General features: G+C 38.8%; 1 protein-coding gene across 4 annotated transcripts in view; it reads right to left on the bottom strand.

Moving 5' to 3' along the window:
* Window positions 1–558: 558 nt before the first annotated feature.
* The window catches only part of LOC138024193 (MAP kinase-interacting serine/threonine-protein kinase 1-like), a 22272-nt gene continuing 7830 nt past the window's right edge, over window positions 559–15000 (bottom strand). For 3 of the 4 annotated variants that reach the window (XM_068871303.1, XM_068871304.1, XM_068871306.1), the window contains 12 exons: window positions 14821–14900; window positions 12687–12728; window positions 12304–12335; window positions 11798–11902; window positions 10194–10249; window positions 9683–9772; window positions 8943–9046; window positions 8190–8280; window positions 7036–7086; window positions 5996–6109; window positions 4346–4386; window positions 616–1743 (listed from right to left, as the gene is read on the bottom strand). In XM_068871303.1, the coding sequence (XP_068727404.1) occupies window positions 1506–1743; window positions 4346–4386; window positions 5996–6109; window positions 7036–7086; window positions 8190–8280; window positions 8943–9046; window positions 9683–9772; window positions 10194–10249; window positions 11798–11902; window positions 12304–12335; window positions 12687–12728; window positions 14821–14900 (1044 nt within the window). In that variant the 3' untranslated portion in view covers window positions 616–1505. Of the gene's footprint in view, window positions 1744–4345; window positions 4387–5995; window positions 6110–7035; window positions 7087–8189; window positions 8281–8942; window positions 9047–9682; window positions 9773–10193; window positions 10250–11797; window positions 11903–12303; window positions 12336–12686; window positions 12729–14820; window positions 14901–15000 lie in introns of all 4 variants that reach the window. The other variant, XM_068871305.1, reaches the window with a different exon arrangement.

Here is a 15000-nt window from a genome sequence, read left to right as displayed (position 1 = left end):
GGCGGCAAACCAGTTGGCTATTTGGCAGTTGACCATAATACTCTTTGTTTATCCCTCCAAAATTTTGCATAAGCATTGTTTCCAGTTTCTCTTGGGACCATTGCAAGTCCCAAGAGAAAATAAAAACAATGCTTAATGCAAAATTTTGGAGGGGCAAACGAAGAGAATTATGATATTTTTGATACTGGCTAATTTGTAGGACTCATTGTGTAAATAGAGAGGTTTTCAATTGAGGGTCGAAAGTAATTAACGAATTGCTTGGTTTTTCATTAGAGCGGCTTTCAGTTGAGTGTCGAAAATTATAAGATAATTACTTTGGTTTATGATTACTTCACTCAGTGACTGGTTCAAAGTTCTCGCGCCACATTTTCAACCAATCAGATGTGAAACCAAAACCAATCGTGGCTCGCGCGTGCACATTTTTCCGGTGCTTTGTATCGGCTACGGGTAATTTTTTCGAGTTTTGATTGGGTTACCTGGATTGTCTCCAGCCTTTTGGTTGGCCAAAGTAATTACTTTGGTTTTGGTTTTACGACACTCCATCGAAACTCGTTCTATGTAAATTTATTAAATCCGTTTAGTTCGTGTCAACATTTGTAAGACACACGACATTGAGTATTGCTAATTATATATTTCAAGGGAATAATCAATAATCACCAAATAAAAAATAATTCTGGAAATTCATAAATCTTGAATGATGTACAACTGTCAAAAGAGCTAAAGAGCTCTTTAAAATAAAGTAGCTCAAAATATACATTATGATCCATTCAGATGTTTACATTACAAATGACAACCTTAATTGACTGTGGCTGCCTGACCAACGAGTCAAGAAATCAGTACAAAACAGTATGCTAACTGCAAATAAAACCTTCCAATCACGGCTCGCCCGTGCACATTTTCCCGCGCTTTGTGTCGGCTACGTGTAATTTTACTTCGAGTTTTGATTGGTTTACTGGATTGTCTGCGTCCTTTTTCATTGGCCAATTATTATGCAAAAACTTAAGCCATCCCCCCGTCCTTTCGCCTCGTTTGTGGGCGGCTTAAATAACAGTACATTGATGGGCTTTTGGCCAAAACCAGACTTCCACAGAAAACTCTCTTAATCCTGTCCTTCATCAAACAGAAAATTACGTCATTAAAAAAAGAAGGAATGACATTAAGACTGGACATCTCCTTACGACCTTCACATTTCGTAGGAATTTGCATCTTAATCACAAAAGTTCGTAGAAGACGTGCGCGTGTAGACGTGCGTTATCCTTGACGCACAAAAGTGGATTGTTCGTTTAGACACACAAAGCGTTTTCTGCCCGTCTTCACGAGAGATGTACATGACAGAGGCAATAAAAATCACTGCTTGCATAAGTTCGCCTTAGACGGATAATACGTGTCGTATAATTCGTACCCTCTTTACAAAAGATCAATATGGCCTCAGAAACCGTGAAAACGGATCTAATAAATACAGTAAATAAAAAGACTACAAGGCACGAGATGACTTTTCCCTGCCTTTAAATAAGATTGACTTCCGTCTCTTTGCTTTGGGGATTGGATGAAAGCTTCATAGAAGCTGCCCTTCGTTTTGCTAGAACTGAGTTCGAAGGAGGTGAAAGACCAAACACTCGCGGCTTGATGTTGTTTACAAACTCGTTGTTGTGATCATCACTTATTGCAGATGCTTCGGAAAACATTCTGTTCATGGCAACTGCTTCCGCTGCAAACTCTTGAAGATCAAGAGCGTTCATGTTTCTAAAAGAAAATAAGAAGACAGTTGATGGAGTACACCCACTTAACTATGATGCGGGAGAACGTGATGTCAAACTAGGAAAGTATAGTTTAGTAAAGCCTAGTTCCCACTAGCGACATAACGATCATAATCATAATCATAGGCACGAACATAACGCTGTTATGTCGCTTATGTCTTGGTGGGAACGTCCAGAAGCATAATCATAGGCGCCCTTATGATCAACATAACCATAATCATAAGAAAATGATCGACCATTTCAGCCTTCTCAAAACCGGCCGGTCGACGGCTCAATGAGCCGCCTCCTCAGAAAGCTTGACCGTCTCCTTCCCGTCAGAAAATGTCGGACACATTTTTAGCTCGAACGTGAAGTCACTGGAGATATTATAAAAGCTTGAAAAAAGTTTGTTTCACGTACAAATTCGCGTCCGCAATATTTTTTGGCGTCGCGCACATTAAGTGTTTATTTAACTAACATTCCAGTATTTCTTATCAGACTCCAAACAAGTGTCAATTCCATATGTGAAATGTCGTCACTTTAAACCCCCCAGATTGCACTAAATTGCATCTGTGAATGTCTAAATTTAAAAAATTCCCTAGGGGAGCATGCCCCCAGACCCCCGTAGAAGCTTGCGTCCTTTGGGCACTCGCTTGGCCCGAGGGTGCCTACAGCACCAAACCGTCTGCACTCTCCTTATGACCTGCTCCCGAAAAATATTTTGAGAAGGCTGCGGCATTTTCTTATGATTATGATTATGGCTTTGACTATGACTATGTCGCTTTTCTTTGCAGTGGGAACGCGAAAATCATAACGACATAATGACGCAACGGGGTCATTGTGTTTTGGCCAATTAAAGTCTAGGACCAGTACTTTCGGGTCGGTTCATTTTCAAGATGGCGGCCAGCTTCGAGGAAAAGCTTTACGTTTTTAGAGCGGCCGTCCCCACTAGAACATAAGAAGCTTATGTTTATGTTTATGATTATGACTATGCTTATGATCCTTATGTCGTCAGTGGGAACTAAGCTTAAGCCGTATAGCTTACGGGAAAAGGAACTTTGCGAACAGCGTGCCGCCAGATTTTTAAAAAAAGAGCCAATAGATTAAAACTTAACTCATCCTTTTTCCCTCTTCATATTTCTAAAGTTTGTTTGCTTAACTCCCAAAAGACACAAATTTTAAGCTTTAATTTCGACCCAAAGATTTCCACTTTGAGTACAGGTTTGGATTTGACGGTCCGCCATTACTCGCGTTCACCAGAGATCAGAACCGAGGAGAGAATGACGTCAAATACTCACTCGATCGAGAATGCAGTCTATTAACCTTTGTATAATAACCCAAGTTATTCACGGATTTTCATTGGTTCTTGCCTATGATCTATCAGAGGACAGACGCACGATTGACGTCACCATCAGCTTTTATGCGAATAAATTCTTTATTATATAAAACAAATAGATTCCATGTTGCCGTGGGTCTGTTCAGTAATAGATCACAGAAGACGTCAAAACGTGGTAAGAACATCAGTGACACACTCGGCTATCGCCTCGTGTGCCACTTTTTTGTTCTTAACACATTTTGACGTCATCTGTGATCTATTACTGAACAGACGCACGGCAACATGGAATCTATTTGTTAAGTAATGATCCGTGTAAGGTGGATAGCAATTTCCTTTGTTATGCGGCAACGGGGCTTTCCCCACATAGGAATGTTATCATTTTTACACAGAGAATGCATAAACCTACAGGAAAGCCGTTAACGCAATAAAATTCATTTACAGCCCACTTTGAAAGGGTGTTTTTTTGTGTTAAAAGATTTTGACCAATCACAAGAGTTGAAAACAAAAGCCAAGAAACGTTTACAATTTTACATGTTCCCCACATACGATTTCTGTGGAATCATTTAAACTGAGACTAGATGAAAGATGGAAGATGGTTGGAAAGTAAGGATGAATATAATACTGCTTTTATGAAGTTTTGTCAACTTTTGCTGTTTAAGCCAATCAGAAGTAAGTACAGACAATAGAAAAGTTATCACCTTTTTGCATACCAACTGAATTCCAACATGTTCGTTGCCGTTGTTGCTATCGTTCTTATCCGGACCGTTTCTTAAATGTAACACAAGTGCTGTGTGCTGAAGTAGCCAGGTACACACACATAATGCATGCGATTGAGAGTTCGAACTTATTATTTCCTCCACCCAACTTTCTCAAGATTTTAAGGCGAACTTTTAATAATAATAATAATAATAATAATAATAATAATAATAATAATTTTTTAAGTTGAAATAAAAAGTAGTCTGCTTGAAATTTTGCCGGCTTAAAGACAAGCAAACACATTTTTGAAAAATGAAAAAAAATAAACGAAGGTAGCACTTTCAATGCCATAGAGTATTATATGAACAAAGGTTGAGAAACGGGGTCTACGGTTCATAGTTCTTATCAAGAACACTTGAAAGCCTTTTCCACTCAGCTGTTTAGGGATGATTGATAGTCTGGTCTGATTCTACCTTCATTAAGCTATTAAATCGACAAATGGCCAGTTAAATTATGACTTAATGGGGTCTGTTTTCTGACATGAAGACTCCAGCACATGAGGCAAATGTTTTCATACCTCGTCAACAAAGTGGGTGTCGGCAGAGGGGTGTTACTTGCCTGTAAAAAAAACATAGCAAAAGAAACTTCCGTGAACCAAGCGCAATCAACAATAATTTGTTCAAGACTGCGCGTAAATTTTTCGAGAGCTATAGACAAGCTGGAGAACAGAAGCTTTTTTAGATCCCCCACACTTTCTGAGTTCACCATGAAACGATTGGTGGTTTCTAACATTGAAACCACATTTTCCTTGGAGAGAGGGCGCTCAAGTTTTGTTCAGGTCACTAGCGTGCATAATTAGATCACGAACCACGCCTGCGTGGATTCGATAGCGTGCATTATTTTAATAAGTTACGGAGCTGATTAATTCCGTCAAACACCCTATACAACGTACAGAAGGTATCATTTTCTGGGAGGTCTTTGTTTGAGTAAACGCACCGGGCACCGCGCTCCGAAAAATAGCCTAAGAAGTGCCAAGAACCTCATGAAATAAGTCACCTCCCACCGTTTCGCCTTGTGTTTTTGTTCCATAGGCCATGAAAGCTGACAAATTATTTGGTGGCAAAAAGTGCTAGGGAGCCCATCTATAAAAGTAAGTATTTTTAAAGAACAGTCTTCAAATCCTATCTGGTATATCACAAATAGATGATATTACATGGCCGCTTGGGGATACGAATTTTATCTTCTCGTGCTGAAAGTATCTCTCACTCGTGAGAGATACTTTCAACACTCGAGATAAAATTCGTATCCCCAAGCGGCCATGTAATGTTCTATTTATTATATAGATATTGATGAAATGTCCAGATTTCAAACAACTTGTTTTATTCATTTTCGAAATGATGAAAAAGTGCTCACCAACCCGGCGCTAAAACACGCATGTTGTGTAACATGAAACAAGATATGAAAGTTATGAAAAGCAAATCATGATAATGTAAAATTTTGCAATAAAAATGTTAATGTTGTAGAGAAGAATTATATTAAAGTACAAAAGTATCTCACAGTGAAGAGGACGCTCGCTTTTTTAGTGGCTAATCGTGTTCGTTACCATGACGACAGCTATATTCTCACATGTGAATGTTCACTGCGCGCAGTGAAGATATGATTTTTTAGTAACAGGAGAAATCCTGGTATTTCATCAGTATCTATGCAATAATATACATGGTTTAATAAGGAATTTAAAGCCCGGGTAAACAGCTTCAAAATTTGCCACAACATCCGTTCGATTTTGTTGAACGATGTTCAGTGATGTTCACTGCTGGGGTCGGCAAACGGGTTTCAACACCTCATCAACATCGATTCAACATATTCCAAAATCGCTGTTCAGAGATTGTCGTGGGTGGGTGGGTCGTGGATCGTGGATCGTGGGTCGTTTGTCCCTAACCCTAACCCTAATCTTTCTTTTGATAAACGACTGGAAATTCTCGAAACACACAAGACTTAAGCCCTAAGACAAATTTGGGCCGAGCACTGAGGGAGCTCATATATATCTTTTTTTATCTTCAAACAAACACGACCCATGACCCACCACCCACCCACCCACGCGATTTAGCCTCACCCGGTGTTCAACAAACGGATGTTGAAGCATATGTTAAAGCAAAAAAGGAAAGCAAAGAGTCCCCTGTTACGCAGAGTCGTTAAGAACAGTTTAAAGTAAAAAAGCAACACATACTTCTTGCAGCCATGGATGCTGTAAAACCATCTCAGCTGTGTATCGTTTTGTGGCATCTCGGACAAGAAGGTTTGAAATAAGATTCTTTGCTTCCAGCGAAATGCTGTCCCATTCCTTAGGAAGAAAACATTGTTTTTCATCGGTAAAAGGCCGCTTTTAAAACGAAAGTATAAGTCCATGATTAAGAGCGAACGACTTTAACACGTTTCCATAATTCCTTTGCGTTAAAGGCAAACTTGAGACTTTTAATTTGCGCATTTTACTATAATTAAATACATTTGCATGTGCTGCACAAATCACTCCATTTGCAGTCGGGGACTAAAATGCGAGGGGGCAGCTCAAAGGGAGCGTAGAAGGGCCGAAAACATAAGAGGGACCACTGACACCGGTAACATGGTCCCTTAGCAGCAAGTCAATTTTGATGTCACACCAAAGTGCACTTGCAGAGTGTTCCGAGGAGGTTAGACCTAAGACCTCCGGCACAGTCATTAGTGAATTGCTTTGGTTTTGAAACCAAAACCAATCGTGGCTCGCGCGTGCACATTTTTCCGCGCTTTGTGTCGGCTACGTGTAATACTACTTCGAGTTTTGATTGGTTTACCGGATTGTCTCCGTCCTTTTTGATTGGCCAAAGTAATTACTTTGGTTTTGGTTTTAGAGCGAGTGTCAATCGAGTGTCGGAAAATCAAAACCAAAGTTATTCCTTTGGCCAATCAAAAAGGACGGAGACAATCCAGTAAACCAATCAAAACTCGAAGTAATTACACGTAGCCGACACAAAGCGCGGGAAAATGTGCACGCGCGAGCCACGATGGGTTTTCGGCACTTCTGATTGGTTGAAAAAGTGGCGCGAGAACTTTGAACCAATCAATGAGTGAAGTAATGAAAAACTAAAGCAATTCGCTAATTACTTTCGACACTCAATTGAAAACCGCTCTACGACACTCGATTGAAACGCGCTCTAAAATTGTTGTTGTCGTTGTTGGTTTGTCACAGTCATTCTCCACTTGTTTGTAGACTTACAGAGAATTACACCATACCTTTTCTGGGAAGTCATAAACACCTTCCTGGATTCTCTTCATAAGCATGTCCTGAGAAGGAAAAGATGAGAATATCAATGCATAAACCAAATCATCAAGGCCAGTGCAATGCACAATTATTATAATACCAGATCATCATCAAATGATTGTTAATTTTTATGTCAAATCTTCTCGAATTGAGCCAAAGGGAAAGTCTTTTGCAAGAATTGGTGTATCAATCTGGAATTCGCTGCCATATTCTGTTAAATCCCTTAGGAAATATGAATTTCCGAAAAGAAGAGGTAAATTCTACGCGACACGCTTGAACTAAAGGATGATTATATTAAGTACCTCATTTGATCAACCACTTTAGGACATCATATGTCGTAGTATTAATATTCTGTAGTTTGATTCTCTGCTTGTTTGGATTTTATATTATTGTTACCGTCTATATTTACTCTTTTTGTGATGCAAGTTGGTAAGCTATTCTTTTCGTTTCCCCCGGTCACACTGGCAGCAAGCTACTAGCGGAGGAAAAGGGTGTTGTAATTATTTTATTGTTCCATCTTGGATGTAAAATTGTATATGTGATACTTAAAAAATAAATATTATTGTTGTTGTTGTTGCACGAAACCAGACGGGAGTGCAGATAGCCACTGTCATAATAAAAAATATATTCTTCGCTCGCCAAAATTTGAAGTCTTTATTTACATACCATCCTGAGTTCATTGTTCTCAGGGAGCATTTGGGTGCGTTGATATAGAAAATGAGCTATAAATAACATATAATAATTACATCGCTATAATTTCTAGGGAAGACTGTGTATTTTAGACGGATAATTTTATTTCTTGGTCACACTTGAAATCCTGGCAGAGCTGTTTCGACTCAAGAGATCAAAAAAGCAGCGCCAGTGGTTGCCTAAGCACCGCTAGCCCTAACTACTGTAACAATTAAGCTCTTTATTTAAGAACAATACGGCAGCCATAGCATGTCACAATATTATTTAAGATGGCCTCACCTGAGAGATCTACAAGGAAAAAGAAGTGAGTCAGAATTTTTTCACTACACCCATTTCTTGTAGTTTAGGTTGCCTTTCGGCAGGAGTGGGTTTCTCTTTAAAATAGTATTATAAAAACTTAATAGCTAATCTAATAGCTGGTCTAATTTCTACACACCAGACAAGATTTGCAGTTTGCTCCCCTCTCCCATCCACATTCAGTTCCACATTTGCCATAGAAAGGTGGGTGACCAGACAACATGATGTAACTACAAAAAGCAAAGAAGGAAGTAATAAACAAATGAAATTAAGGACGGTGCACACTAATTCAAAGGTGTTTTTGCGTGGTTTATGAATATGCGGGAAAAGCAGATCTTAACAAGTGTTATTGAAATCAACATCATTTGTAAAAAGCTTTACATAAAAGTTAATACAAAGCAATGTATGGCATTCTTTTCCAAACTGAAGCTTAATTGTCTCTGAAAAATGCATGGTCACCCCTAATTTTCTTTTTGGATACAAAGAGCACTTGCTAAGTTCTGCTTTCAACCTTGGGGGTGTAATGAAAGAGCTGTGGAAAAAACCCCCTATTTAAAATCAACTTTTGATCAATAGCAAAGCTTTTCACATTTTGTGAAATTCTAGTGAGGTTTTGCACACTTACTGGAAGAAGAAAAAAATAATAGAGGGAATTTGCTTTTGGGAGCCTATTAAGTGCGATGATGTCCAGTTTAAGACAAAAATAATCCTTGACTTTCTGTTAACAGAACAACTAAACCCTAACCCTGTACATCCACTCACAACAGCCCAACCGACTCCACCCTCTACGCTTTGGACCTCCTGATATGCTCCCAAATGGACTGCGAATTTCCAAAATGAGTCAAAAATTGTTACAATAACAAAAGTCACAATTTTGTTCTTGTCAACTTACAGAATGACCCCAAGACTCCACAAATCACACCGTTTATCATATGTTGTGGCTTGAGTCTTAAAAGCTTCCACAACCTCAGGGGCCATATATTCAGCCGAGCCAACCTACAGAAAAAAAGCAAGGCTTTGCATAGCTTGCAATATTTTATAGTCAATAATTCGGAAATAAGGAAAAGTTGAACACTTGTAAGGAGGTGTGTGTAAAGAGAGGTACACGTAATTTTGATTCTGGGAGCATAAAAGCTATAGTAAATAAATCAATGAGAAGGTGGGTATACTTTCTCCAGGTCAGGATGCCAGTTCACTAAAGGGTTTCACAGAGCTCTGTTTTTTATTTTAACACGTTGACTACTGGAGGGAGACTTAACAGATTTTATTCTCATGAGACTGTCAAATGCAAGATGATTTTACGCGTAAATGGAGGGCGTTTCAGGATTCAATGGGTTAATAACCAAGTGTGATGACAACCCTGGGTGAAATTGCATTAAAAGCAATTAAACAGCAGAAAAAAAATATATCTTGATTTTAGCTTATTTTTCCTGAACATTAGATACTGATTAAGACTGAATAAGAGAATTTTCGTGCTTTTACGAAAGGTACTGTAGCAGCCTCCTGCTTGCTGTTGCACATAAACAAGATTCTAAATCTCTCAATTATGGCACTGTGATGTCCTTTTTGAACAACTTTTAGAAAGCAGTCATTTTTTCTACATCCCCTGGCTGAATGCTAACTAAATGATACCGGTGTTTGTAGTTCTGGTGTTGTGACTGAAGTACAAAGCCCATCAAGCCCACTAGCCAAGTCAAAATCACATATCTTGACTGGAGATATCTGGAGAACATAATTAAATAACACATCGTTAAGCACTACCTCAGAGAACATAGATCTGAAATACTTCCATTGTTCAATATGTAGAGTCATAACCAAGTCACATACTGTCAATACTTTGAACTTTTTATTTGTTTTGAGTAACTAACCAAGGCTGTTGCCTAACGGGAGCCCGGTAGCCTGGGGCTCCCAAAGAATAGCTCTGGGCGCCTTAATTTTTCACAGCAACACCTTCACTTCATATGTTGGGCTCCTAAGTTCTCAGCGTTTAGCTCTGAGGGCCCCTTTAAAATTTTCTTAGGCAGCAGCCTTGCTAACTATAGCAGCAAAGATGGATAAAACAGACCCTTGCTACATAAAAAGAGGCATCTCACAGTCTAGAGAATGAGGTACCAGTAAGCTGGACAATCTAATTTTCACATACCTGGTTTTCAAAGGCACAAAGAATGTTCTCTGGTTTTAAGTCTCTGTGAGCTATGCCTGGAAAAAATTTTTTACAAAATTACATGTAATCACAATATCACTAACAAAAACAGACTTTTTAAACTACGGTGTTAATCCAGAATTTCAAGTACAAGCATATTATCGATGGCTGTATGTCGATAATCTGTTATGAATAACTTTTTTTCAATTTTAAATAGCAACACCTGTGCCGCCTTACCCTGGTGTACTAAGTGACTGCACAATCCTTGCATTTTAAGCTAAGCTCTGGCATGACTTAAGAATTCCGTCTTGGACATTCATTGAATTTTTTGTAGTCTTTATTAGATTATGCCTTGCTGCAAGCTTCTTATCATTGGTTAAATTCATTAGTGCAGAGTTTCTTGTCTTTTAGTATTTCAGAGTACGTCTCAATGATTACCCACCAGTTTTTTTGCTAGCTTCAGCTCGTACAAGTTCTTTCCGTTTTTACCAAGTTCAATTCTACCAAGGAAGTTGGACTTGCTGGTTAGGCTGCCTTACCTCAGGTAAGGTTCCATAATGAGATGACCGAACAACACCACATTTTTGATTTTGTCATTTAACAGCCAATTTGAGCAGTAATCACAGCCTTAGTCTGGCAATGAACTGGTTTTGAGTCATGACTATGTGAAACTCTAGCGCAAAAAGGGTTCCCAAAAAACAAAATGTAAGCACATTCTTATGGCTTTCCACATTTCATCCTGTTCCCCTTACCCATTAACACTAAACGCACCCCCAATCAGTGAGTAAACTTATCTGGCATTAGCCAGAGTAAAATGACTCTCAGGTGGCAGGGTTTTTATTAGAAGCCAGGACCCAGGTACAGGTAATATGTACTAGCACCCGTCCACACTGAGAACCTTTGCTCAAAGGAGGTCTCAAGATGAAAAGCCAGACTACATATAGGCCAGGGTGCCCGTTTACTCTAGATCACAAGGTCCCTTCTACTTTAAAACTTAATGAAACCCCTGAGGTGGAGAAGGGTTGAAGGTTTTAACCAATAACTTGGGCACTGGTCATGGCAGAACCAGGCGTGGTCTACCAGGGATATATATGATATCACTAAGCGCCGGCTGCTGGTGAAAATCGCAGCTTAGGAGAGGGGTGATAGCCAGCCTGAGTTCTGGATGTCGATTGAAGTAACTGTCTTGAGAAGATTGCAAATTATTTTCTACAAAGTTCAAAAGTCATTTGATGTGTTAACAAAAAAACTCGAATATCTGTTAGTATAGGGCATTATCACTTGAATTTATCAACACTGGAAATGAAATAAAAGTGTTGTTTTAAGTAATGTTGTGTACTGTGTCTTCTCTTTCCCTGTATTTGCCATCTTGAAGAATGCCGGGTGTTGCAAGATACTAGGAATAATCTTCTTACTAGGTCCCTTTGATGCTTAGGGCATGAACTTACTGCCTCAATAGAACCTTCAACCAGATGAATTTATTCTTAGCTACATCTACCACTAAATCTTTTGTGAAACTGATAAGTTTATGACAAAATGTCCATAAGCAGAGTTCTGCCTACAGTCCTTTTTTACTAGTTTAAGACTAGTAGTTAGTTACGCACCTTTTTTATGAAGAAAATCCAATGCCGATACAATGTCTTTCACAACCAAAGCAGCTTCTCTCTCTGTGAAGACTTTTTTCTTCTCAATGTGCTTGAGAAGAGGCCCTGCAATTATTGCAGCAAGATGGACGCAAATTAAAGCAAATGCAACCAATGTTTTGACCACTTTTTCTTCAAACAAATTTGTCTATTTTAAAATACTTTTTGCATCCTCTTATAATTTTCTTTGTTAAAATGTCTTGTGGACATGAACATTCAATGTTGATGTACAGCTGTAGCAGCTACAACTCCACTGTTTTCCTTCCTTCAATTTTCTTTGTCGTCTTGCTTTATGTAGTTTTGTTTATACATATTCATTTTTAGTCGAACCATCTGAACTACAGTCAACCCTCTGGTATTCAATTGATCTTGTCAATTTGGATGCATTCAAGATTACCTTCAGTTGGTGAAAATCTACATGTGGTCATCAATAATTAACCATGCAGTAATGTAAAATAACATTTTACCTCCTCTCATCTTTTCAAATACCAAATAAAACCTGAAAGACACATCAGATAAATAATTTAGACTTTAATTTAGGAGAAAAGCAAGGAAAGTACATTGCTTCTTTTTAACCAGAGTAGGGCAGGGGGAGAATACATGACAGTTGTGAGAAAGGCTGTGACAGGGGAATTTAGCAAGAGGGAGAAAAAGAAACCACCAGTTTGACTTTGTGCTCCTGCCTCATGGACCAAGCATGCATCATCCTTGATCTTTTTGGAGGTGTAGTTGTTGCAGCTCATACATATAAAACTGTAAACTAAAGACTGCCAGTGATGCACTCTAAGGTCTTTCCAACAAGGTTAAGATCTTCCAACCACATAAACACTGAGTCCCTAGTTAAACTTACCTATGACTGTCTTCAAAGAATTCCACACAGTCTACGATATTCCTATGGAAATGAAAAATTGGTACATGTTTGTAAGTTAGAGATTTCAACAAAATGTTGTTTAACACAACAACCAAACAAAACGACTCAAAGGCACAGATAAAAGAGGCAACAAGCCAAAATTACAGTAACTGCTTCAGATCCAAAGGTTTGAAGCCTACTGATGATTACTGATTGTGTGTCATTAGCCAGAGTATTTAGCAAAAATTATTATTCACCAAAGGTGAGGTCACAAGGCTGCTGCCTAAGGAAATTTTCAGGGAGCCCTTCGGGCTTCCAACATTAAAAGTTAGTAGCCAAAGTCATTTTTTCAAGAGCCCAGAATCAATTAATTCCAGCTGGGATCATATTTACAAGAAAGTGCATGAGGATGAATCAGGGCGCCCGTTCGGGCTACTCGTTCAAATATTTGGTCGCCCACGCTCGCAAATAAGGCGCCCCAGGCGACCGGGCGACCGTTAGGCAGCAACCTTGGGTCAGTTATTCATTTGATATTCACCGAGCCTGAAGTGAATAATTTTTTGTTTCAGTATACAGTGTATTACGTAGGCGACTATTTGAAAAATATGAACTTTCTGTAAAATGATTAATTTCTTCATCTGTCACCTCGACAAAACGGCTAGCGGCCATTTTGAAAAAAACCGCTTACATGTAGGTGATTATCAAGTAATAATGACCTCAAGTGCAACCAATCAGCGCAGAGAATTTTCAGCAATCACCTAAGTAGGTAATTACACTAAAATCTATTATTGTAACTACTAGGAGTGATAGGGCTAAAGTGGAACGTTTTTGAACAAACAAAGATTAAGACCTTCAAAGTAACCTTTTAAGTTCCACCTTGAACTAGACAACATACTCATTTCACTTAATCCTAAGCTTGTAAAACCCCCGCCAAGGGTCATATAAAGGTATAAAGTTCTCTGGGTACAATATGCCACAGGATTTCACAATATTTGCTATATATTGTCTTAGTAACTGTTGTGCAAAACGGGGCTGCATCCTAAAATTTACAGACTTGTTTGTATAACTGAAGTGTTTCAACACAAACAGACTTTGAGGATTGTTACCTATATTATGTGCAGAAATTTTCCCCATAAAATGTGGGAAGAGTTGGGATGTCAGCTTTTGCACCTGCAAATATGGTTCTTAACAATGGGGCATCCCTTAGGCAAAAAAGGGTTAACGTATTGACTCCTCTGAGTGAGACTTAATAAACTTCCGCTAGTAAGATCCACTCAAAAACTATGTCCACTTTAATGGGACATACTTTTTCAGTGACTGATTAACCCATTGACTTCTCTGCTCTCTCCTCTGGTGTTAGACAGAGTAAAATATTAAGTATGGCCGGTTTAGGCCCGTTTAGGGGTGAATGGGTTAACCCAATGACACCCAGGAGTAAGACTACTACAGACAATTTTACTTGTCAATGAGGCACAGTTTAAAGAGTCAATGGGTTTATCATGCACCTAGAGCTGATGATACAGTTGTTCCTGAGCAGATAATTATAAATTATTCTTTCCAGGGTTTCACCATTGTTCCCAACTTCAAATGTACTTGAGGGGGTAGGGTGGAGAGAGGATTAGTGTTCAGTCACTTTTTGTTCCAGTTCCCACTCCCAGATTTTACTCTTGACAATGCTAATTAATTTAACTTGATCCTTGTGAATCCCTTTGATGGCCAAGTTCACACAAGTCTCTTTAATACACCTCAGTGGTAGAATGTCCAAAATATTGGCAAAAGGTCATACCTTCAACTCCTCCAGCAGGATCAATCAGATTATTGGTCTTACTAGAACAACTCTTCGTGTACTTACACTGTACAAGGATTATTGCTACATTTCAAGACAATTTCACTTGCAGAAATGTAACAATTAAGATGATACATGATGTTGCTACCTGAATCTAGTTTTATGGCCTAGAAAATAAATCTCCCATAGCTTGGGGAAGAGGAAAATCTGGAATGACACATAATTAAGTAACCCCATGGGTGATTTTGTTCAGTAATCTCTGTTTGAATTTCACGCAGGCTGTGAAAATATACTTTTAAATTAACATTAGGCCCTTAGCACCATCCCTTAGTTGGAACACTGTCTTACTTGTGTCTTCGACACTGATAAAGAAGCTCTATCTCATTGAGAACACGTTGTCTGTTCACCTTTGCTGTCTTTTCAATGATCTGTTTCAACAAAAAATTGATAAACGATGAGAACATTTCTCTCTTAATAGGTACAGTACACTGGTTGTCACTATGTGATTGGGTATTCCCTGATTATGAA

This window comes from Montipora capricornis, chromosome 11 (assembly GCF_036669925.1).
Source record: "Montipora capricornis isolate CH-2021 chromosome 11, ASM3666992v2, whole genome shotgun sequence".
NCBI classification, from domain to species: Eukaryota; Metazoa; Cnidaria; class Anthozoa; order Scleractinia; family Acroporidae; genus Montipora; species Montipora capricornis.
Note: the sequence above shows the minus strand (reverse complement) of the source record. Positions and strands in the feature narration are given on the sequence as shown.